The sequence below is a fragment of the Corylus avellana genome, chromosome 2, assembly GCF_965113065.1.
Source record: "Corylus avellana chromosome 2, dhCorAvel1.hap1.2, whole genome shotgun sequence".
In the NCBI taxonomy this organism is placed as follows: domain Eukaryota; kingdom Viridiplantae; phylum Streptophyta; class Magnoliopsida; order Fagales; family Betulaceae; genus Corylus; species Corylus avellana.
The window spans coordinates 7,831,195-7,857,196 of NC_142491.1; the positions used below are offsets into that span (position 1 = coordinate 7,831,195).

At 37.1% G+C, this 26,002-nt stretch overlaps 3 protein-coding genes across 3 annotated transcripts; all 3 read right to left on the minus strand.

The window, feature by feature from the left end:
* Positions 1 to 2,909: 2,909 nt before the first annotated feature.
* Positions 2,910 to 11,142, minus strand: LOC132162550 (Phosphoribosyltransferase family protein). Its single transcript, XM_059572797.2, has 9 exons — positions 10,956 to 11,142; positions 10,683 to 10,868; positions 9,858 to 10,106; positions 9,085 to 9,228; positions 8,381 to 8,548; positions 7,082 to 7,151; positions 5,198 to 5,279; positions 4,623 to 4,782; positions 2,910 to 3,251 (listed from the first exon to the last, which is right to left on the minus strand). The coding sequence occupies exons 1-9, from the start codon at positions 11,067 to 11,069 to the stop codon at positions 3,213 to 3,215; spliced, it is 1,212 nt and encodes a 403-aa protein (XP_059428780.2). The 5' UTR covers positions 11,070 to 11,142; the 3' UTR covers positions 2,910 to 3,212.
* Positions 11,143 to 12,243: 1,101 nt separating this feature from the next.
* On the minus strand, positions 12,244 to 15,340 carry LOC132161686 (NADH dehydrogenase ubiquinone 1 alpha subcomplex assembly factor-like protein (DUF498/DUF598)). Its single transcript, XM_059571865.2, has 5 exons — positions 15,120 to 15,340; positions 14,845 to 14,961; positions 13,691 to 13,725; positions 13,053 to 13,153; positions 12,244 to 12,541 (listed from the first exon to the last, which is right to left on the minus strand). The coding sequence occupies exons 1-5, from the start codon at positions 15,293 to 15,295 to the stop codon at positions 12,455 to 12,457; spliced, it is 516 nt and encodes a 171-aa protein (XP_059427848.2). The 5' UTR covers positions 15,296 to 15,340; the 3' UTR covers positions 12,244 to 12,454.
* Positions 15,341 to 15,808: 468 nt separating this feature from the next.
* Positions 15,809 to 25,216, minus strand: COX10 (cytochrome c oxidase 10). The gene is made up of 7 exons (XM_059577910.2): positions 24,819 to 25,216; positions 23,834 to 23,963; positions 22,370 to 22,507; positions 22,112 to 22,245; positions 17,705 to 17,830; positions 17,112 to 17,215; positions 15,809 to 16,425 (listed from the first exon to the last, which is right to left on the minus strand). Exons 1-7 carry the CDS (start codon positions 25,091 to 25,093, stop codon positions 16,040 to 16,042), a joined length of 1,293 nt encoding a protein of 430 aa, XP_059433893.2. The 5' UTR covers positions 25,094 to 25,216; the 3' UTR covers positions 15,809 to 16,039.
* Between the last annotated feature and the right edge of the window lie 786 nt (positions 25,217 to 26,002).

Consider the following 26,002-nt stretch of genomic DNA (forward strand, 5'->3'; position numbering starts at 1 on the left):
CAAATGGATATATATATACATATATATATATATATATATATATATATATATAGGTGAAGTAAAACAGCACACTGGCGTGCCACGCACGCCAGCGTGCGCTGCATCACGATCCTATATATATATATATATATATATATATATAAATCATGAACCAAACATACTTTGAGTCTCCATCAATCTTTCATAGCACTTAGCACTAAATAAAGATGGAAGTGAATTTTGTGATTTCACGAAAGACAATAACATTCTAGTTACTATTTACATATATAAAAGAACAAAATTTGGAGGTCTCCTTAACTAGAAGTAAGGCATCTATTCATGCAAATAAAGAGTTCAATTGACAATATTTTTTTACGAGCGTCATTTACTTTTGAGAGAAGTAAAGTAAGGGCGAAACTTCTCCTTTTAAAGTTGAGGAGAAAACTCCTCTATATGCCAGTTGATTTGACTTCTCTTTTTTCTCCTCATTTCACTTACGAAGCTTCTTTTTTATTGTTTATCTAGAGTTTCCTCTAGTTCCTTTTACCTCTTAAGATGCCTTATTCATTACCTCTAACGATCTATCACTAATTCATTGATCCTCTCAAAATTGCAACCTCAGCCCTCCACCACCACCATGTCACCTCCTTAGACATGCTACTATGCCTCCTCTTCCTAGAACTACCTTGGTTTTCATATTTGGTTTCTTCAAAGCTCAATTTGTCATCTCTGCTAGCTCTACCCTTCAACACGCATCACCATTGTCTTCACCGGTTTGCCTACTCCCCGTTGTTGCCTCAAGCGCCTCTACTTGGCTTTCACGCGCTTGCGTGTGGATCTCAAACACCATCATTGTCTTTGTTGCTAGAGCTGTTGTTTTTTGGGTTTGGTGATTTTTTTGGTTATCTTCTATGTATTTTTGTTGTGTTTTGTTGTTTTCTTTGGTTTTTAGCATTCCTATCAGTGTTTGTTGCTATTTCCTTGTTGGGGTTCAGGGGAAAAGTTAAGGGATCATTTGAGGTTCGTGTCCCTTCCTGTGGCTCTTGCTTATGCCATCTCCAGTATGCCTTGTCAAATTGCCTTAACTGGCGGCTAATTTTCTTGGTGTTCGTACCAAGAATCCATAGGGCTGCTTCATTGAATGCATTCCTTTTTAATTTTTGTTTTCTCGCACCGGTCTAGTTCGTTTGAAACTTATTGTTAGTTTGCCAACTCTTTGTTATTGTTGTTGTTTCTAGGTTTTTTTTCAAGTGACATTAACCATCAAGACATTACTACAATCTTAGTTGTCTCGTAATACTTGGTAGAACTATCACATAATTGGCTGGTAACTTCATAAATAGAACCTTGGGGTTTTTTGAGTGCCTTCTTTTTTTCTTTTCCTTGTAAGTAAGGTGAGATGAGACAAAAGACAGCTACAAGGATAGCTCTTTTCTATTATCCAACCAAGAATAGAAGAGGGGGTTAAGATGAGGATGAATTGAGATTGGTTGCAATTTGTTGATTGAATTACAGCCTGCCTAAATAGCTATTGAGAAAGGGTCTCGATGAGACCTACTTATCTGAACAGCTCAAGATATGAAATTCTCTTTAAATTAGCTGCAATTCAGACAGTCAATTACAAAAAATTCCAAACCAATGAGAAATGCTTCTTAAAAATAGTGAGGAAGCGGCCATTTTATGAAATTATAAGTTAAAAAAAGCAAAGAAGCAGTCTATTTTGCAAAGTTGTAAGTGCAAGAGTTTGCATTTGGGGATGCTACATCAAAATTGACTTTCAAGAAATTAGGGAGAGCAGGTGACCAGGTTTGGGGCCCGTCAGGTGAAGCAAGCTTTTCCAAGCTGACGTTTCTGATCTGGTTGGCAAGCTGAAGGACACAAGGGGGTAAGTTTTCATGCAACACCTAGTTTCTGAGTAGGCCAAATTAAATCCAATGCTTTTTTTTTTTTTTTTTCTAATTAAATCCAATGCTTTCGGCTGCAAAATGTTGGAAATCAAGATGATTTTCAGGAGCAATGTTGAGGAATTAATGATGAGGGGAGAGAAAAAAACCCCAAGGTGCTGAAACCAATAAGGATGCTAAAACCCAAAGAAAACAATAACACACGATATAAATATGAAAAAAAAAAAAAAAACACCCTAAAAATTAGTAGCACTAGCGGCAGAGACGTGAGAGCATGTGAGATCCACACACGGGCGCATGACAGCATGAGGGCCAAGCGGAGTCGCGTGAGGCGGCGACGAGGAGCAAGGAGGCCGGTGAAGACAATGGTGAGTCACGTTGGCGAGCATAGCAAATGAAGAATAATACTTCGAGCTTTAGAAAAAATTGAATCTGATAACCAAGGCAGTTTGGAGAGGAGGCATCGAAGTTGATTGGAGGAGACGGCAAGACGGTGGTGGAGGGGTTGAGGCTGCAATTTTGGGAGGATTGAAAATAGATCGTCGGAGGCGACAGATAAAGCCTCATAAAATGTGGAAAGGTGTAAAGAAAACTCAAGACAAATAGAATTAGAAAGAAGCAGCTTCATGAAAGAATGGAGGGGAGAGGAGTCCTATAACCAAAAGTTTTCAGCAAAGGGTTTCATTTTTTTTATTTTTTTTTACTGCGCTCTTTTTCAACTTTAACTTGGTCTTAATCCTCTCATGTTCCCCAATCAAAATACAATATTATAATTGGAAAATCATATTACTTTATTTTCTTCCTTTTTTTAAAAAAAAAAAAAAAATTTCTTTTCATTATTTCTGAGTTTTTCTCAACTTAAGAGGAATAATGTTACGATGTCAACTTTGCTTACCATATGAATTTGAGCAGACAAGGTAAAATAGACATCATACATTTATTCAATATACTCTAAGCTCAAATGACACTTCCTCCTCTCACAAAATGGGATAGAATGTGAGATTTTGTATGTAATACCATCACTTGAATTATTATTATTATATGCATGTAATACACTATTCGCCACATTCTATCAAAAAAAACAAAAACAAAAACAAAAAACAAAAAACCTGAGGAATTGGGAATCAAAAAAGTTCAAGTCAAGCTATTGGAAAGAACCTATCAGTAAACCTTAACTGCACAAAGCTTTGGAAACAAGCTGAAAAGAAGAGATTCTCTCACTATTACATTTTGATTCTAATATTAAAAAAAAAGAATTCCTGTTTCCAACAAGGCAGAGCAAGCACCAGTAATGGAAGCTGGGAAGGGCACACAACCAATGCAAATCCCTCAGTCAATACCCAAGCTGGAATAGGGTTCAAAGCCACCCTGACAATCAGAAAATTTCAAAATCAAATTAATCTCAACACTATGGTTCTCAAACTAAATAGAAGCATTACCCTGACCATTAAAAACCCTTCCTTTTTGGGTACGAAGGATAGCACGAAGCAAATAACAGAGAGGGGTGTAAACGAGCCAAGCTTTAGTGAGCTTCCCTTGTTCAGGTTTGGCTCGTTTAAATTTTACTTGAGCTCGAGCTTAAGGACGAGCCAAAAAAATCGAGCTCAAAAATAATAAGTTGAGCCGAGCTAGCTCGCGAGTTAACTCTTATATTTAATTTTTTTTTTTCAAAAAAAAAAAAAAAAAAATTTAACTTCAAGTACTCTTAACGACTTAAGAAGCTAAATATAATCATTTGCTTAGCCTGACTAGTCGAATATGGAGCCTGAGTCAATACAGCAAGGCACTTAGTTTCAAAGAAAGATGATATGCATCATTTTATACATAAGCAAACTTGGGGTTTGATATTTTCTTAGCAATGTAGGACAAGTTAACAGGTTGTATTTAGACTGCATTGGAACAACGCCGCCTACAAAAAAATATTTTTTCAACGTCTCTCTCTCAATCTCTCTCACTAGTCATAGCGCATCTTCCACCTGAACTCTCATTTCTCACTCTCTCACTCTTGCTCACCATACAGGAAGTGATAGTATTTGGGTCTGTTTGATTCTTCAATAGTTTCTGCCTTCCGCAATCTCCCTCAATAGTTTCTGCTTGATTCTTCTTCCTTTCGTTTGGGTCTGCTCTAATTGAATCAGGGTCTTTTTAATAATTGCTCTCTATTTGATCACGAAGGGTCTAAAATTTTTCATTTTAATGCTTAAATATAAATGCAATTTTAAGATTTTAATAATTATGAGATTTATAATTAATTATGTGTTACTTAGTTTATATATATACACATACAATCTTATACAAGCTTGCTCACGAGCCTAACCGAATCGAGCCGAGCTTACTTCGTTTAATATTCGAGCCACGATTTGTGTTCACGAAATGTTTCGTTTAATAATCGAGTCAAACACGAGCCGAGCTGATCCCGAGCGAGCGGCTTGCTCCCTTAACACCCCTAATAACAGAGCACTTGACACATACAGGAAATCTATCAACAATATGGAAGGCATACAGGTTTCTTGCATTATTTTTAATTTTTGTGTTGGTAAACCTGTGTAACTCTAAAGCTTCAAACTTTTCAAACTTCTGATATGGTCTAGGGTACTATATTTCAGTATCGGCTTATATTTTCACTTGAATGTATCAATGACACTGGCAAAGAATATAGACTGCCATGTTTTGAGAAGGATGAACTTATTTTATTTCTATATTTCGGTTCGGCTAATTTTACTGAGATACGCTACTTACAGAGCAGTCATCATGAACACGCCATATGGTCTCCCCCAAGAGGTTTGCTACGGACAAGACTGTTAGCTGAGGAAAGTAGTGTCGCTCCAACACTGGAATGGTATTTGTAACGATCACTTCTTGAAACAAACCGCTCGACAGCCTCTCTATTGCAGGAGGACTGTAAACAGAATAATAATGCAATTAAATTGAATTATAACGAGATGCACAAATATTGATATTCATGACTGAATTGCAACACAAATATACCAGAATTTTATTATAACCCATAACAATGGTCAGAAAAAGAATTTACACAGAATTCAAATCTACTTGAAATGAAGCACTAGATTTTCAATTCAGCTACAAAACCACTAAAAAATGAACCCAAAATGCATGCATATGCTTTAAGGAGAAAGAAACTCTCTCCACCACCCCCTTTTTTACCCTAAATGAAGAAAGAAGCAATAGTCATTGGCTCCTGTTCTAACCTCCATTTATGTATATCAGGCAATTTGCAGCTTCTGCTAACAATTTTGTTTTTAAATATGCCAGATGAATGAAGAATATTCATGCGCTAGAAAGGATCCGGATACCTAAAAACAGCATGTGTACTGCATGCATAGACTTCCCTCGCCCCCTCTTGGTGTAAAAGAGCTGCACCTTTGGAAATAGTCCCTGTACCCACCAGACAAACAGTTAGCCGACAACAAAAAAGTAACATCAATTAAGAAATATGAAAACATGAGCAAACAAGTGAATTCCCTAGGATAGGAGAAATGTAACGACCCAGGGAAAAGCGCTAGCCATATTTGCGCTATCACCCCAAAAAGACTAGTCAATTTCAAGCTTTCCTAGAATTCATTATAAAGCCCATTTTTACCTAGTAACTAAGTAATACGGGACTTAGCACTCATGACTATGAGTATAAACCACCAACTCTATGTGGGCTTCTTCTCATCTTCTCAATATGGGACCAGGGTGTTACAAACTCCCCCTCTTAAACTTCTGATGTCCTCGTCAGGTCCACGTCATGCAGTGCTCCAGTACTACATGACCTGGCGTTACTAGGTGACTCTGATACCACTTGTAACAACTCAGGGAAAAGCGCTAGCCATATCTGCGCTATCATCCCAAAATGACTAGTCAATTTGGAACTTCTCTAGAATTCAATATAAAGCCCAGTTTCACCTAGTAACTAGGCAATGTGGGACTTAGCACTCATGACTATCTCTATAAACCATCCACTCTATATGGGCTTCTCATCTTCCCAATATGGGACCGGGGTGTTACAAGAAATACCATAACAATCTAGGCTTAAGGACTATTCCATCAACATACTTAAAATTTCACAAAATAGATAATAATATGATGGAGAATAAATATTTAGTCAACCTATGTATTTATTGAAGGAACATTCAAAAAGAGTGTGCGTGTGTGTGTGTGTAAGAGAGAGAGAGAGTAGAAGGAAAAAAAGTATAATTGCTAATGCAATAGTAATTGTGTATAACTGCTAATGCAATAGTAACTGTGTACATAGTAGTTTGGAAATGAAGTGAAAGATAATCATATAACCACCACATGCAGGCTTAGGCATGATTCAAGTTAGTCATACCCAAACAACTTCAGGCAATGGAATCAGTTAATACAGTAATACTGCATGCAAGAATCGGCAAAACCCATGCACATCACTAAAATGCGCAAACATAAAAAGTATAATGATATATCATAGATGTTCTCCATCGTAAGTTGCAGTTTCTTTTAACCTTTTCTTTTTTTTTTTAATTTTTTTTTTTTAAAAAAAAAAAAGGACACGTTTGGTAAACATTCTTCCATTTGTAACAAACATTTAAGGAAAAATATAAAACAAGAATCTTATGTTTCCCATCACAAGAAGCATTTCAAAAGTATTTCATCATAACAACAACCTCCCTCACAATTGCCACTGCTTCATCATTACAGTGAAACCACCATCATATTCTCATCACAAAACCACCACCGCTGCCGCCACCACCATACCACCAGCACAAGGACCATCGTCATCATAATTACTGCCATCTAACCACTAAATCCACCATGCTACACCACTAACGCCACCATCATGCCCACCACAATCATCACCACCACAATGCCACCGCTATCACCATTATTGCAGCCACAACCATAATCAGAACACTACCATTGTCGTCATAATAACCACCACTACCACAATTGTCCCCACCATCATCACCGTCACCGTCACATTGCCACCACTTCCATGTGATTGTTGTCTCCATTAGAATCATGCCTCTGTTGCCACAACCTTATTTTGACTACACAACATATTTCCCTTTTTCATAAAAATTGGCAATGAGATAAACATGATTAATGCCTCTATATATGCAAGAACTTTAAGACTGCTGCATCTATTTATTTACTAGATTCATATCAGCTTTCATTGTCCAGTCAATAAAGACAGAAGTGAGGATGTAAGAACCCACCAGCTGTGTCAATCATGTCATCCACCATAACGGCTACTTTTCCCTTCACATCACCTATCAGATTCATCACCTGCAAGATGACATTCATCATATGTTTGGTTATCCGTAGATAGCTGTTTCAATATTGAATCAAACAAGAGAATTACATAGCATATGTACGAATATATATATGATTGTTTCTATGTATGAAAACTTAGATGTAAAGATAGGCTTGAGGTATGATGCAAATCAACATTTTGCAGGAAAACACAACTATATGGCAATGAAACAATGAGCAACAAGCTAAGCATACCCTGATGCACCCCCCGCCACCCCCAAAATGAAAAATGAAATATTCTTGCATAATATAGGGGGCCAAATTACATTTGGGTGGTCATTTTGGTTCGTTAGGAAATGGAAATTTTCAAAACATATCGAGGATACTTCAGAGTGTAATTTTAGAGTTGTTACAAATACATTAAACGTAAGTCCTTTTCTATTCTCTAGAAATTTAAGGTTGGTCTGATTCCATATATATGGAGACACTCTCCAGGACACATTTGAAGACCAAAACTTTTGTGCATGTTGATGCTAACACCATAACATATTTATAGAACTGAACACATGTAAATAATAGATCAAGCTTTAAGAATATGTTTACCATTAAAATTAGTTATGTCATGACTTAATTATTTCTTGTTAAATGGATCTTGCACTATCTCTACTTCCATTTTTATTGACATTTGAATTTAAATTGTTAAAAATTATAAGTTTGAGGCATCACATTGAATAACATGTCGAAGCTGAAAATGGAAAACCTTTACAGTAAAAGCTACATTTAATTTGTTTAGTTACTAATTTTGATTTATAATAAAGATCAGAAAATAAGAGAAAGAAATATTTTGAGGTTCACTCGTAACAACATTCAAGGAATAAGGGTTTAGTAAACTGCACATAGGAAATTACTTTTGGCATCAAACTCTTAGATAGATGTAAGGTTTTCCATATTCCTGTGCAGCGTTATGAATGTGCACCTCGTTTTCTTTCTTGTTATCCTTCAGTGTTATAAAAATGTATCACCTTTTTTATTTTAACTACTAAGTTTTTTTTTTTTCAATTGATTTTGACCAGGAGGGAGAGGAGGCGCCCTACAAACAATAGGCATTTTACCAATTTCTCATCTCTTTTCCTAATGATCCTTCATATTTCATAGAGGCAAAACATATGAACTTTCAGAATTCTTGACAACAGATCACAAAGTGTAAAGTGATAAAAATCTAATTAGAGAACCAAAGTAAATTTAAATTTTAGTAGATCCACCTCTGCGACATTATGTCCATGACGCCTTTTATCAACAATCGCAAGAGGTGCATCAGACAACTTTTTGGCGAAAGCACGGGCTCTAGCAACACCACCAACATCTGGCGAGACCACCACCAGATCATCACAATATATAGACTTGCTGGCAAGGTAATCGAGGATCACAGGCTGGTGATGCACAAAGAAACAAACATACAAATGATCAAGGAACTTATAAGGAAGTGTTACTAAGAAAGGGTTTCTATAGATCATATGTGTAACACAAAGTGAGACTAATGCAGTTGAGAGTGACAAAAAACTTAAATATACTTCAAACTAACATTGAAGAAAGGCTCTCAAAGTGAAACAAAAGAGTCTCCCAACTTGGATGCTAAATCAAGTAGACTCTTAAGTTATTAAAAGAACTTGAAAAAGCCCAAGGCAATTTTCTCTGATAGGTGAATATCAACCATATTGAATGATTTCAGTCTTCTGATCAAACAAATCCTATGAGATTATTTTCTTGAGGATTTTTGGATACGTAGGCAGAATGTAAAGACATTAGTGCAGGAAGAAATATAAGGATTCTCTTTTAGCTTTTTTCAGCAAAGCCAAACTCTATCTCAATTTAACTCAACTTCAGGTAGCTGTGTTAGAGACAAACTCCAGCACTGTTGTACATGAGTAATAATATGGAAGAAATGAAAGTAGCAAGGGTTTCTTACCTGACCATATACATGATCTACTGGAATATCAAAATAGCCCATGGACTGCCCTGAATGGAGATCACAAGCAAGAACACGGTTTGCACCTGCTTCTGTAATCAAATTTGCAACAAGTTTGGCCGCAATTGATTCACGCCCATGAGTCTGACAGAAAAGTATTCAGAGATTACAAGTAAAACAAACATGAACTCAGAAAAAAGTTATCTTGGATATATTAAACATTGACTACAAGCACCAGCTCTGGCAGAATTTCTACAAAACGCATATGCAGAAGCTACTAATTATCTTAGGCTTCTAAAACCTATAACAATTTATGATTTTCAAAATCTCCTAAAGGGTAGTTTTCTCAGTCATTAACAAATTACACTTTTTTAAAATTTCCTACTTTGTAGCAAATATGTTTTTTCTTTAGACTTCACACTTTCACTCAAAATCATAATTTAGGAATAGATACTTCAAAGCAAAACATACACTAGCAACCAAGTAACGTATACCACAATGACTGACTACAAACTAGGAGTGGAAGACCAGTTTAAGTTAATCACACAATGTAATAAGGACCTAATTTTAAGGCCCTAGTCTACTATTGGAAGCAAATATGGTCAATTCCAGGGCCATGAAGAAGTGTACAGAAATAGTTTTTCATCAAGTTATCATGTGAACAATTTGAACTAGGAATTGATAGAAACAAAAAGAGTGTTTCCACATGTGACGCTCAAGCTAAAACAAGATGAGTTCATTTTCCATATTTTCTGCTAATTACATAAAGTTACCTTTCTATCAGCCCTGGCATATCCGAAATATGGAATCACTGCGGTAATATTTTTGGCTGATGCCCTCCGACAAGCATCAATCATTATCAGAAGCTCCATAAGATTCTCATTTGCAGGAGGACATGTGGGTTGCACAAGATAAACATCACACCCTCTGACACTCTCTTGCAACTGAACATATATCTCACCATCGGCAAAACGTTTTATCTTAATTTTTCCAAGCTCCAGACCCATGTAGCATGCAATTTCCTATTTAATACACGATAACACATCAGACATGTATATAGCAAACTTCTATGCACGACAGAGACAAAAGTTCCTGATATAAGAAAAAAAATAAAATGTCATAGTCTTAAGAAAAAAACCCAAAAGCATCATCCTGATATCTTTTATCTCAAACAATGGCCCATATATCTATATAGGGAGTCGGTATCCTCTCCACCTCCAGGTAGAGGACAGGTCTAGCTGTAATCAGATTTTCAGGTGTCAGTTCAACCCTAATTCAGTCCCAAACAAGAAACACATACACATAGAGAGGAGGAGTGAAGGGTCCAAGCATACTCTTCTCCAAATCACTCATCTAATATACTCAGATTTTCCGGTGTAACCCCAAATTCCATTCCCAAAACCCCATTTTGACAAATCCTTTATCAACCTAAACACTAAACCTTTCTAGATTAAACCGTAATGAAAAATCCAAAATGTAACATTGACAAACAGAAAAATAAATAAATAAAAAATAAAAAAAGAAAAAAAATAAAAAAGAAAAATCAAAGCAATTAACTTCAAGAATGAGAATTATGCTTCAAAAACCAAGAGCTCGACCTGAGAAAGAGCGGGATTGGCCGTGCCGGAGAATATCCGGAGCCGGGTGTCGTGCTTGTCGAGCGCATCGTCCAAATGCGCTGCGCTTGAAGGCGAACGACTCGGCGTCGTAGGCACGCCGGCGAGAATCGGAACGCACGGCTTGCCGTTCTCGCACTTGAGCGAAAAACTCACCACGCAGCATTTCTGGTAAAAAAAGAAATGAAATTCTCAGTTCTCCGACAACAAAGAATTAAGGCATTGAAAATGCAAGAAAGAGGAAGACGGCCTTACGACGCCGTGTTGGGAGGGCGGGATTCGAGAGCGGAGCTCGCTTGGGAAGAAGCTCAAGCCTGGACTCCCAGAGCGTAGAAGACATGGCGAGTGAGAGTGTAGCAGAGAAGACATTTTCTCTCTTTTTCTTTTTCTTTTTTTTTTTTTTTTTTTTTTCTTTCTGGGTTTTGATCGTGGAAGTTAGAGATGGCTTTCTCAACTAGATATTAACAGAGTTCATATATATATATATATATATATATAGTTGCTAGTTAGTTAAAATAAATAAGAAATGCTATTTCAATGGATTTGGTGAACTGTTTTTTTTTTTTTTTTTATATTACCAAAAAAAAATATCTGGAATTTTTTTCTAATCAGATAAATTGCACTGGAAATAATATATCCAGGGAAAAAAAATAATCCTATATAAATACATGAGATTAGTGGATAAGGTTTATGATGATGTAAGTTTTGCTTACGTGGCACTATTAATTAGCCCTTAAATTGATAATTATTTTTTTAAAAAAAAAAAGAAGAAGAAGAAATTAGCTTATATTTTTGTCAATTTATTTATTATTTTTGTCAATTCAATATTTAATTCCCATATTTCACTACATTATAAGAAGGTGAATATGCTAATCTCATCAAATCTTAACCATTTAGTTTGGAAACAAAGATAAAACATATTTATCGAAAAATTAATATGTAGTAAAATTAAACCATTTTAAATGGTTTAAAAGTTGACAAGTTTAATATTCTCTTTTTTTTTTTTTTAAGGAACAAGTTTAATATTCAATTACTCTTATTGGAGAAGAATGATAATATTTTAAGCAAATGATAAATCACAAGTACCAAGTAGAATCTTCCGAATTTTTACTAGAAATAAGTCTTCCTTTCAACCGAGTTGATCATTTGGACCTTCCAAAAGCTTCCCCTCCAATTTTTCCCTCCCACCAAACATGGTGTTAATACAGTCTTTCAAATTAGTTTATTAAATTGACATATGTTCAAAATATAAGTAATTCTCACTCGAAATTTTTTAATGAAGCATATGATTTCACATACATTGCGTGTGAGAATGAAGCATAATGAATCACAAGCTACATTAAAAATATGCGTAAAATTAGAAGTACATGTAAGAATTACGTATAGTTTGAACAAATGTCAATTTAACAAACTAAAACCATGAACCTCTGTCTTCATTTATTTAACTAAACAGAAAACAGAAAATTCAAGAGACGACATAGAAGATAATGCTTAAAAGCTCGACGCCAACTTGAGCAGACAAACATGAGAAATGCAGAAGTAGTGAGCAACACAAGAAATGCAGAAATGCATAAAGATGTACAATTATGGACTATCCAACTTCCACCTTATTATTTACACAAGACAAAACTTCATCTTCCTTACAAATCCAATAGTACTTGTTGAAAGGACAAGAGGGTTTGAATAGTTTAAACTGAAATGGGATCTTGTATAAGATGACAATGAAAAGGCTTATCACATGCTGGATCTTGGCATCAAGAAGAAACCCCATATGGAAGAAGCGCAGCAGCCACAACCCTACCCTCCTCATTCAGTATGTTGTAAGTTGACACAGCATTTCTCTGAAACCAATGAAGACAAAAATCATCAAGATTCGAATCTAAGTTAGCAGTTTTGTAAAATCCATTTTGGTTGGTGCCTAGGTTTTTCACTTAGAAAATGAACATAACAGTACCGCATCAGCTTCGGGCGTAACACTAAATTAAGAACAAATCTCTACACGAGGGCACATGCGCACACACACAAAGATCATACACGAGAAGAAGACACAGAAAGATAATACGCTCACTACCTGCTAACCTATGATAATACAACATTTTTGACTTGGTTTTACTCCTCTCATGTTCCCCAATCCACCAAATTGATTGGAATATCGTATTACTTTCTTTTCTTCCTCTTTTTTTTCCCTTGTTTTTTTTTTAGCTGAAGAGGAATTATGTCAGAATGTGGACTTTGCTCAGAAAACCTACATATATTACTCCATTTATTGGTGAATTAACAAACAATATAAAATAGCCATGTGAGACAGAATAAGGTCAAGCCCAGAAATAAGGGGAAAAACAGCTAAGTTACCGAGTCAAGGGCTTCTAATTTCATGCCAGTAGACCGAATGAAGCGCCGAAGTTCAGGATCTACTAGTTCAATGTTCCTCCCACAGCCAAGTATCAGAATCTCTGAAAAAGTTATTAAGTAAAAGGTCAATAAAAAAATAAGCAACAGATTGCTAGTTGCTAACAACAACCAATACGTTTAAACTACAGAGATTACTCTAGCTATATACAAATGAACATAAATATACATATATACAAAAACACAAGAAAATACGTACACATGCACAAGTTACAATGACATTATGGAGAGTTTTTCAGCACTTATACCAGGATGCATACCTATTAAGATTCAGGTCATTTTCAAACACTTAAGGACTAAAATTACAAATGCAAGTAGACAGACCATCTCTGGCTGCCTCCAAAAGTACATACGGATTTCCTTTTTCTTTTTTTAATGGAGTAGACCAAAGTTTATCATTTCCTTGATGTTTAATTATTTATGATGGTATATCTCAAAACCGTTTGATGCACACAATATGGATTATTGGCAGGGCATCCATGTTTCACATAACAATTGGGTTACAACACAGGCAAGGTGCATATGATAAGTAAAAACAAGGGGCCAACATGACAGGACAATACCACAATTTCAATTCTTACCTGGTATAGGTCGCACAATTTGAAAGATAGATAAGCTGCACCACAGAATAAGGAAGATGAAATGTCAGACACAGGTGTGTGGCAAACCCCATATTCTTCTTATAGCTAAAAGAATAATTGCAACAGGGAACTTGAAACTCTTAGAAACTCACAGGAACTGGAAGAAAATCGGAGACAATGAACCAGTATCTAAATACATACGATTACATATTTACATGCAGCCACAACCACACACATGACACGAGGCAATAATTCATATAAAACTAGAAATTGGAAAACTAATGCACAGTATACGAGGTGATAAATCATACAAAACTAGAAATTGGAAAATTCACGCAACAAAATGGCAATCATATTCAAGTTAGTATATTAAAGTTTTGATGATATAATGACTAAGAAATCATGTCCAAACCCTAAGGCTAAGAACATTAGTTATGCTCAATACAACAAATAGAATTCGATTACCCCCAAAATGGCAGATTGAATTTATTCCTTTATGTAAGGGTAGCCAGAGACGAAAGCAATCTTCTAATCATTCTTTTTCAATCTTCAATCGTGTTCCTGAAAAAAAACATGTTGTCTAGCCCAATCCACAACTAATTATCACCAACTTGAAACTCAATACTTTTTTTTTGATGAGTATTGAAACTCAATACTTACAATCATATATTCCACTTTACAACTTTCACAAATTCATAAAGTTTTCTACTTTAGTTCTAACTAGCCAAAAATCGATGGTACATGATAAATTATCTGTTTTCTCATAAGTTTAATAGGAAAAAGTAAATTTAACCACTTAACCATCATTTAGATTCAAACTTAGGATGGCATGCTTTAATACCATGTTAAATCACCAATTGTCCCAACACTTAAAACGTGGTAGAAAAAGAGGAAACTTAATCGCTTAACCATTATTCTAACAGGGCACAACAAAAGAATATCTTTTGTGTTCTACTGACTATAATCGAAATCTATAACAAAAAATAGCATGTCGCATACTAAGTCCAACAACTCATCCACCACTCAATAAGTCGAGATTATCAGGGGAGCAAAGACATCATTCCAACCATCCAAAACACATAAACAAACAAAAACAAAATTTATCACTTCAAAATAAGAAGGAAAAAAAAAAAAACAAAATTTACACCATATACCTATCTGGAGTGACCTCTTGGAATTTCTTTGGAGCCCAAGACATTAACATGTTTCCCACACAAAGCAAGCCACCTTCATACTCCACGCCATTTACAGTGAACCCCGTTTCCGTGTACCTAAGTTTAACAAAAGCAAACACAAATCGATCTACGTTATGCAAAGTATGCGAGATTGAAATGAGAACAGGAATTTGAAGGTTGTAGAAAGAAAGAGCGTGATAGCAGAGTGGTAATTGATGGTATTCTGAAAGGGCAAAAGCTGGACAGGAAGGTACCGTTGGAAGCGGAGCTGGTCTTCGGGGACGTTGTCGATGAGATTGATCTGATCGTAGAGGGAGAAAGCGCGTCGCAGCGACGGCAACGCCGTTGAGTTCGTGGGCTTCGGGGATTCCTTTCGGAGGCTCCGAATGAGGCTGGGCAGCGTTGCCGCCGCTCTCTGTCTCACTGCCATCTCTCTCTCTCTCTCTCTCGAATGGCCGGTTTGGTTTTATGTGAAAACTAATACGAAAAATGAAAGAAATATGAAAATAAAATTGTTTACAAAAATAATTCTATTTTTCTATTCCTTGTTTCTACTTACACCGTTTGCTAAAGACCCAAACAAATTAAAAAAAAAAAATACAATTCTTTCTCTTTTTGCCGGTTACTTATAGTCTATCATGTCAGTTTAAAAATTTTTCTAAGTTCATTTGTTTAACTCCCTAGCAATTCCCATTTCTATATAGCAAATATTTCCCATCAAATTAGTTTTAACAAGATTATGCTATAAATAATTTTCTATTAAGTATTAGCTTTGGCTCTCAAGTTTTTTTTTTTTTTTTTTCTTTAATACTAATTTTTAGACTTTGATTTATTTCATTTTTCTTGGTAACAACTTTTTTTTAAAGTAAAAATCGAGAGAAATTCTCGATCAATGTTTGAACTCTGAAATACTTGTGAGTTGTGAGAGAAAAAAGAAAAGATGAAAGCCACAACATCATCGTTCTAACCAAATCAAGAACAATGCTTCATTTTCACATTTTATTCCAAGTAAAAATACTTTGCTCAAATTTCAATGCTGAAGAGTATAACCAGTTAACCACCAAACAAAACCAATGGAATTTGGTGGGTTTACCCAAAAAAAATTGACAATTTTACAGGGTAACCTTTTATAACTTATTACGTATTGTAATACAAAATCTAGACGCACAATACATCAAGGAGCTGTGTACAATGGAGCAGGCAGAAAAGGAAATGGTGCGACGGAGGCATATGCTACGGGTGGGCGTGCTTGATTGCCGACTGTGGAACGCATCACCGTGTTCTGCCGGTCCTCGTTTTCACTCTCTTCTGCAAGAGTTACAAAGGACGATGAGGGCTCAATAATCCTCTCTGAATTGTCTTCTTGGACACATTGTTGGTTATCTGGGAGACGGTGAAGTAGAAGCCCAGACATGAATACAGGAAGATACAGAAGGCTAGCATGAAACATCCTCCTGGCTTTTTGTGAAGTACGGTCTCGATAGAATGAAAATGCGGCATAAGTTATTGCAAGAGTCAGGACAGATGATTCAAGACAAAACCACCCAGAAGTCACACCCCCTGCAGACAATTCAGCAAGGTAAATGAGAAATGAGACAAAGTCTGCAAAACCACTAAGTTGTATTCAAAGACATCAAAAAAAATGCTTGCAGCACTACTTCAATGGAGACCAGTTATTGGCCATTGCACTCATCTAGAACAGATTAGTTAAAAAGCAAGAAATGTCAATGAAACAAAAATCGGTAACATACAAGCATTCATGCTCTTCATGGTGACAATTTATTTCCAAATCCTTTTATTCAAGTTTGTTGATATAGATTTCATAAGATCATATTAGGGTGCAGAGTTTGGGAGAGAAGAGGTCATTAGATGTGATGTATCCAACAACCAGGCCACTTGTAAGAAAACCATGACACAAATAATTCAAAAAGATACTGTGGATGTTATACATAGAATCATCACCTAAAGAATATTATGAAAAGGCAACTAAAAATAAATGAGGAAAACCAACAAAACAAGCTGCGTCTCATATTCACTTTCAAATTGAAATACCATTGAAAGGCAGTGACACAATCTTCCATATAACGATGAAAAATTTGGGGGGGGAGGGGGTGGGTGTTATAAAGAGGAATAAGTTATGATTGGAAAAATAAATCAAGAGAACTTGCAGCAGAGAACCAATCATTGTTAGCAAGAATTCCCAGTTATCGAACCAAAAAAAAAGGCTTTTGGAGAATGGAACTCACAATCATAGGCTAAGTACCCCAAAGGGATCAGATAGAGGGAGTTCCTTAAAGCCACCAAGGCAGTCCTCCGACCAGAAGCATCAGCAAGGGAGAACATCCTAAACCTGAATATGCATCAAATGACGAATAATGAGTACAATAGAAAGGGCCACATGAAATGCATTGAAGACCCCAAGATGCATGCACGGGGGGTCCCACTTACCTCATACAACATGTAGACAATCGACTAGAAAGACACCTCCCAAACCCAAACTTAGTACGAAATTAGTAGATTAAAAACTGTATTCAAAATAAATTATATCGATTAGCACATGACTCTTGCTATAATGTCAACAAGCCAAATCTTCAGATATGTATCCAACCCAGCCCAATTATAAATAAATAATTCTACGCTCTGAAACAGGTGTAAGCCACCAATTAATTCAGCCAAATGACAAACAGGTAATCTCCCATCCCAGAACAATTTCCCTGGATTTATCTAGTTACCCAAAACCAGTGTTTGAGTTTGGCTTTTACTAGAAACTGGTTATGAACTGGGGAGTGACCAATTAATTTCAAACATTAATAGTTACAATGACAGCATATGCACATACCCTCCAGCAGCATAATCATTGCGGCACATGTAAGCAAGTGCCATGAAATGCGGTATCTGCCAGAAATAGAGAGCAGCTGGAAGAATCATCCCATTGAGTGAAATCTGGCCAGAAGCTGCAGCCCACCTGAAAACCCAATGCAGAAACACATAAGCCTGCATGCATCAATAATCTCTACTTCATCAAAAACCTTTAAGTATGCAGCCAGTTTAAGTATGATCAGCCTAAGATAACATTTAGTTTCAATCAAATTGACCTCTTTCAATTATTTAAAAGAGAATGCAATTTAATATCTCTATATATAGATATCTAAAATCAAGAGTTTGACATAATTCCTTGCCATTATGATTACCAACTTTGAGCGAATACATAATTTGTAAGCACTTTAATACGAAACTCCCCATACAAAGTTAAGAGTTCATTAATTCATCAGCACAAACAAGAAAAATTTACAAATCCTGCAATATTAATAGGTCAATATGTGAATACTGAACTATGGCCAGACCAAAAACAAGTATTCAACTCAAAACACACTCAGCATTATAGCAATTGTATAGAGTGAAATTGCACTTTAATCTAATATTTAGCACAAAGTTATGCTGCCAAGAATTCCCCTTCTCAAGAAGGAACACTTGACACATCACTTTCAGCAACAATAGTGCAGCTATGACTTCAGATGGAATCCAACTTCTTCCTTGGGCCGTTCGATCATCAAGATGTCAAAAATTATACAAGTCTTACAAGGGAAGATTGAGAAATCTATTAAATCACCAATTATCTCAAAGTTTAGGCTGATAGGAAAAGATAATTTTTTTTTTTTTTTTTTTTAATGTCGGGAAACCTCTCCAAGGTAGGGTCCCACCCTTGCAGAGTAAACCCCGGTTCCGTGCACCGCACCCTCGAAAGTTTTCCTATACGTAACTGGTTAAATCGCTGGCTTTTCACCAAGAGGTGTGGCCCCAAAAGATTGTTTGCACACATGAGGTGTTGAACCTTGGACCTTGAAGAGATGATACCTCAAGACCAAGGCCTCCACCACTTGGGCCAATAAATTTAATAGTTTGATTACTATTCTACCATTCTCCCTCATGTATAGGCTCAAGTTCATTTTTAACAAATGAGGCCCAATACGCGAAATGTTAAAGCAAAATGGATGGTGTAAACTGTAAAGTTAGGATTCGAATTTAAAACCTTTACTCTGATATCATATTAAATTTTTTTTTTTTTTTTTTTTTATAAGTAATAATGCATTAAGAGCGCAGAGGGGCGCAACCCTAGTACACAGGAAGTATACAAGAGAGCGACTAAGTAGGGGAGAAAGAAGAAGAGAACATAGAGAGAAAATCAGAAAAATCAATCACTAAAGGAGCAAGCCATCCTGTTGTCCATGTGAATAAAGTGTACAAAAAGAAGTGAATAAGATCCTCTAGGTTCCTCGACAGGTCCTCAAAACATCTCGCATTCCTTTCCTTCCAAAGACACCATAGGAGACACAAGGGAGCCATCTTCCAAACCACAGCACTACTAGTTCTACCTCCCGCCCACCAACGGGCAAACATCTCCATGACGCTTCTAGGCATAACCCAACTCAAGTTAAAGCGAGAGAAGATGACCTCCCACAACTTGCGCGCGACCCCACAATGAAGGAAGAGATGATCCACAGACTCCCCATCCACCTCACACATACAGCAACGATTAATCACAACAATACCTCTCTTCCGAACATTATCCAGTGTGAGAGATTTCCCAAGAGTGGCCGACCAAGCAAAAAACGCCACTCGCAAAGGAGCCTTAGTACGCCAAATCCTTTTCCATGGGAACTGATTAGGCTCCTTAAGGGCAAGCCTCCTGTAGAAAGTGCGGACCTCGAACTTCCCTTTACTTGAAGGAATCCACCACATTCGGTCAACCCCTTCCACCCGGATCGGAGACGAATACAAGAGCGAGAAGAAAGAGGCTAAAGCCATCTCCTCCCAATCATGGATACTACGGGTAAAAGTAACGTTCCAGTACACCATCCCATTTACACACTCCCGGATATCCGCAATGGAGGCATCCTTGTTACGGGCTATATTAAAAAGGCCCGGAAAAACATCTTTGAGAGGCGCCTCGCCGCACCAACAATCCTCCCAAAATTTGACCTTCCCCCCCAAACCGGGAACTAATCTGAAGTGGCACCGAAACAACCTCCAAACCCCACAAATGTGTTTCCATAACCCCACCCCATGCGTTCCACGAGGAACATTTGAACGCCAACCATCCCAAACCACCCCATACTTGGCCACCAAGATACTTCTCCACCAAGCTTCTTCTTCATTTGCAAATCTCCATAACCATTTCCCCAAGAGGGCTTGGTTGAAAAGGCGCAAGCTCCGAATCCCTAGACCTCCCTCAGCAATCGAAGAACAAACCTCGTGCCAACTGACCAAATGGAATTTGGGCTCATCCTTGAAACCTCCCCATAAAAAATCCCGTTGAATCTTCTCAATACGATTCGCCACGGAGATAGGGATGGGAAACAGGGACAGAAGATAGGTGGGAAGGTTGGATAAGGTGCTCTTGATGAGAGTGAGCCTCGCCCCCTGGGACAAATAAGAACGCTTCCAAGAGGCCAACCTTCTAGCAATTTTCTCCACCATATCATCCCCAACAGCCAACTGCTTGAAGGAAGCCCCTAGCGGAAGACCCAAATACTTCAAGGGAAGCGAACTAGTGCCACAACCCAAGACGCCGGCCAACTCATCCGTCTCAACTGAATCTCCGACTGGGACCAAAACAGACTTAGCCCGATTAATCTTTAGCCCGGAAACCGCCTCGAAGCCTATACTGAGGGCTTTAATAAATCTAACATGATCCGGTTCTGCCCCACAAAACACCAAAGTATCATCAGCAAAAAGAAGATGGGAGATCGAAACCCGCTCATGCTCCCTGGCACCCACATAGAACCCATTGATGAAGCCCCTACTGATGGAGGCATTAATCATCCTACTAAAAGCCTCCATGCCCAAAATGAACAAAAAAGGCGATAGAGGGTCACCTTGTCTAACCCCACGCGAGCTCACAAAGAAACCGGAGGGTGAACCATTGATCAACACCGAAAACCGCACGGACGAGATACAATGCTCAATCCAAGAGCACCATTTGTCGCCGAATCCACACCTTCTTAATAAATAAAGCAGAAACTTCCAGTTCATGTGATCGTAAGCCTTCTCCATATCCAACTTACACAAGAGGCCGGGGTCCCCGGATCTGAGACGGCTGTCCAGGCATTCATTGGCAATAAGCACCGAATCCAAAATATGTCTACCTTTGACAAAAGCATTTTGCGGATTGGATATGACCCGGTTCATGACTCCCCTCATTCTGTTGGCTAAGACCTTCGCAATGATCTTATAAATCCCTCCCACAAGACTAATAGGACGAAAGTCCTTTAGATCGGAAGCCCCATGCGACTTTGGAATGAGAGCAATGAATGTAGCATTGAGACTTTTTTCGAATTTACCTCGATCATAGAACTCCCCAAAAACAGCCATGACATCCATTTTGATCACCTCCCAACAATCCTGAAAGAAAGCCATAGAAAAACCATCCGGGCCTGGAGCCTTGTCCCTATCCATTTTTTTGACCACCTCCCACACCTCCCTTTCCTCAAAAGAAACTTCTAGGCTAGAAGACTCTTCCTCCTCCAACATATCGAATTGAAGATTGTCCAACCTCGGTCTCCAACTAAGGGTCTCTGTGAATAGAGACTCATAAAAGCGAGTAATATGATTACTAATAGCCTCTTGATTAGAGGTAGTAGTTCCATGAATGTTCAAAGACTCAATATCATATTAAATTATCATTTATCCCAAATGCTTAAGCTGATAAGAATTATGAATTTAATCATTTAATTAAAATTAATGTACTATATTTTTATCCTACAATTCCAAAAATGTTGACGTAACACTCCTTATTAACTATTGGATCTTTTTTGTATTTAACAAGGATTAATCCAAAGGTTAGTTAAGAGTGACACGCCAGAATGTTGGATAGAATTATAGTATCAAGCATTTCTCTTTAATTAATATTCTAACAAAATTCGCATCATATCTTGAACTAAATCACACCCTTCACTATCTCTTTTTTTTTTTTTTCTTTTTTGTTCAGCTTTAAGTCCAGTTTCAAAATCAATGAAATAAAGCAACATTGGAAAAAAGAAAAGGAAGAGTTACCTTTAGTAAGGGGGACTATTCCTTTTTAAATGAGAATCAGTATATTTACAAAAGTGTGTGTGACAGAGAGAGTTTTATCAACATACCATATTAATGAGAAAACTGTACACAGACAAATTCACTAATGAAAATCTTCCAATCAGAAAATGTGCCCAAAAAGAAAAGGCAAAAAGATATATGAAGGACGAATTACCCAAGAAGTGGTGGAATGGCACCAACTACAGCCCCAACCCATGTATTGACTGGGTGGATCTGCTTCAAGGGAGTATATACAAATGCATAAAGAAACAGATTGGAAGCTGCCAGCCCAGCCGCCAACATATTAGCCTGCAACAGCCTTGTCAGAGAAGCTGCAACATTAGTCTCTCGGCTCACAGGTTAATGAGAGGAATTCACAATTTAACTGTCAAACTAGATACGAAAAAAGGGGTGAGCGAATTTATCTGGTCACCTTGCTTGCCAATAAAGCAGTGCCAGCTACACCAGCGAAAGATGCCCAGGTGACTGCATGGGGTATAGTAATGCGCCCTGAAGGTAGTGGTCTTTGCCTCGTTCTCTTCATTTTGGCATCATTGCTTATCTCAAATACCTACGAGAATATGATTCATTCGAGAGAAATTTCAAGTCAAACTAGCCAGTTTGTCAAAAGAAAGTTGAAATTAAAATATGCTATCAGCAATCAACAACGGCAGCAAGATTAAGCAAATCCAGATCAACCACTTAAACAATACCTATCAACGCAAGGAAGCAACAAGTACATTCTCTACATTACTTAGATTTGAATGATTTTGATACTTCACTGTTATATTTTTTATTCATCCCTTCTGTTCTCACCTTTTAAATAAAAACGGTCGAAGTGGAAAAAAAATTTTAAAAAAAAATAAAGGACAAAGACAAAGCAAAGCAAGAGATAAAACAAGAAACTAATTTCATTTGATCACATGACAAATAAATAATGGTATCGGAAAATCTGTTTGATGTAGTGGAAAAAATATGCTCACTGAAAGATTCACCAACTTAAAACTTGAAAAGGAAAACTCACCTTTTTCCTAGAAAATAATAATAAGCCGCCTCCGTCTGACACTGTCTTAATGGACTAACTCTTTTCTTGTTTCTTTATTATTTTTCTGAGTTATTACACTATCCACCTCAAGTTTGACAACCAGGAATATTCCACTTTACCTGTGAAGCATGACCCAAATCCCTCAAAACAAAGACACGGCTACATGACCTTACAATTTTAATGAAATATATTCTTAATAACTTTATATTTTGGAAATTGTCTCAAAAGCCTCTAATTCCCCTTTGACAAATAAGACTCAAAAGTTTTTATTTAGATCACCAATCGTTTGAATTCAAGCTCTTTTTAGTCATTTGACAACGTTGCCTGTTTTTTGTTGTGTTAGTGTCACAATGTGATGTCATATATGTATATATATGTCCCATTTTTGTGTTTTTTTCAGGGGTTTCTACATCTTTGAGCTCTCAAAACTTGAGGGACAAAATTAATCTATGCAATATTTCATAGCAAAATGAATGATAACAAGCAAAGAAGGAACCAAGAAAAAAAAAAGGCTATGGTCCCTGAAAATTTGACACAATTTTGAATTTCATCCTTGTTCCAATTCTGACCATGAACAATTTATAAAGGCATAATATCATATTTCCATTCATCAGTAATAACAAAAACTGCAAGCCACATCAGCTTTGTAATGTGCCACACACCCTCCATGTGCCACATTTGCAATCTCTACAACAGCTGAGGATGCAAATATGAGATTGCTCCTTTTCAAATTGTTTAGGGAAAAAAAATTAGAATTTTTAATTCCAGAGATGAAATTCGAACACGTGTCTAAGTTTTATGGATCAAAAGTCTATTTTAACTAAATAATAATATACACATCTAAGACTGAACCTGATTTAAGGAGTTAGCAGATGCCGCAACCATCATGGTACCAGCACAAGTCCAACAAAGTCCAGTAAAATCAATTGCACTTCCACTCCCAAGAACAAATCCAGTCCCAGAAGTCGCAACTACTAGCATGCTGGAAAGGAGATAGAAGATAGTAAGACAAAAGTTCCTAAACATGAGTTGAAATGTCAACGCTTACATAAATCTCATCAAAATAAGAGCTGTTCAGCATGCAACATAATGTATTCAAATTTCACATGTATGCATGCATGCTTTATGAGTGTCTCTGTGCCAGAACTCTTTATACAACCCCAGCACCACAAGAGCTTAGTTAGGGGTGAATCTTCTCAGAAGCTAAGGTTCATAATAAATCTATGGAAATGAGTTTCCCAACCCATTGTGGCATGAGGCAGGGTCAGGCTATAGGAGCTGGTTTTTGAAGCCCAGCCTGAGTAGACAAAGGAAAGACTTTACTAGCCAGACAACACATCAATCCACAGTCATTTTCACTCTCAAGATTAAAACTCGATACATCTTTTAATTCGAATTAAACTCTACATTAACAATCATATCCCAGCTGACGGTGTTACTTCAGTGGTTTGAATATAATTACAAACCATAAGATGCACACTCAATTTCAAGCACAACTCCTAATAAAGGACCTCTCACTAAAGTTTCAATCCCTAATTCCCTCCAGGGGAAGGCAAAAAATATGAAATTTACCAAACTACCAAAAAAAAAATGAAATTTACAAAACTACGCCAAACAAGAACACTATCACACAAATAACCACCAAAGAAATACCACAATTCGGCTCCAATACTCATTCTACAACTCCATTTCCCTACTCGTAGATATGCACATCCATTACCACATCTAAGATGACAACAAGATTCACACAAAATCAACATATTTACCAATTTTCCAAAACTCAGACTCCGGAAAACCATTCGAAAAACAAAAATGGAAAACCTTGAGGAATCAGTACCTGAGCCGAGCCTTGGAGAGTTCCCAGTAGCAGCGACCGTAGTGGCGAGCGACGTCCGGGACTTGGCGAACCCTAGCCGCCGATCCGACTGCCATGGACGAGAGATCGACGGTCCCATCGGGCTTCGGAAACCCTAGATTGAACGATTCTGAAGACGCGGAGTAGAGGTGAGGGTTGGGGATCGGGGTCCTAACGACGCCGTACGAGGTGGAGAGGTTCCAAGGGTTTGACTGGAGGAGTTTGGACGAGAGACTCAGTGAGCTCCTCCTCCACATGGTGGTGAAGGGAAGCGGCAGCGTTGAAAATTTGCAGAGATTTCGATTGTGTTGCGGTGGTCTCTGACAACCAGCGAATGTTGGAAGAACGTAAAATAAGATAGACCGGCATGCCACGTTAATTAGCAAAATATATCATTTCTCTTTATCAAAATATAGGCTTAAGATGTGTTTGTTAAAATTTTTGGAAACTCCACATGGCCCTTAACTATCATATAATTTGCAATATTTTCTTAAATTTTGAGAAAAAAAAAAAAGTGATTGGTTTTGGTTTCTTCTACCAACACCGATGGTAATGACGGTAATCCTGATGGGTTTTGTTCTGTTTACGAAACTTTGCCATTTATTACAGCCTCTTTTGGCCGTTTAAATTCTCTTAATGGGCCGGATCTTCATTTGACCTGACTATTCTTCGGAAGGTTTTGTCGCCTTTGGTTTATGTGTTTCTTGTAAGTTCTCTTTTCTCTTCCCCCCACATTGAATAATAAAAAATAAAAAGCGCTCCAAAGAAATTTGATCGGATCCCAATTTATGCCCGTTCGAATGCCGCACGTCCAACCTGTGAAACCCTAGATTTGATTCGAATCAAATTGTAACATATCCTAAAAACCTAGGCGAGTCAGCTTAAAAATTCATGTTAGTCTCATTTTATATAAGTTTCACATACCACGACTTTCATTTACTCGGAAATGTAATATTTTATTATTGTGAGAGAAGTTTATCATAGTTTTTTTTTTTTTTTTTTTGGATCAAGAAGTTTATCATAGTTAATGAGCCTAAATAAATCCTAAACTTCTCATAATATCTTCTTTGCCAATCACTATAATTTTATGGTTTGAAGTGAACATGTTATCATGGTTATAAAATTGGGTTTTTAGAGTTACAAAAGGTTTTGTTAAGTAGAACATA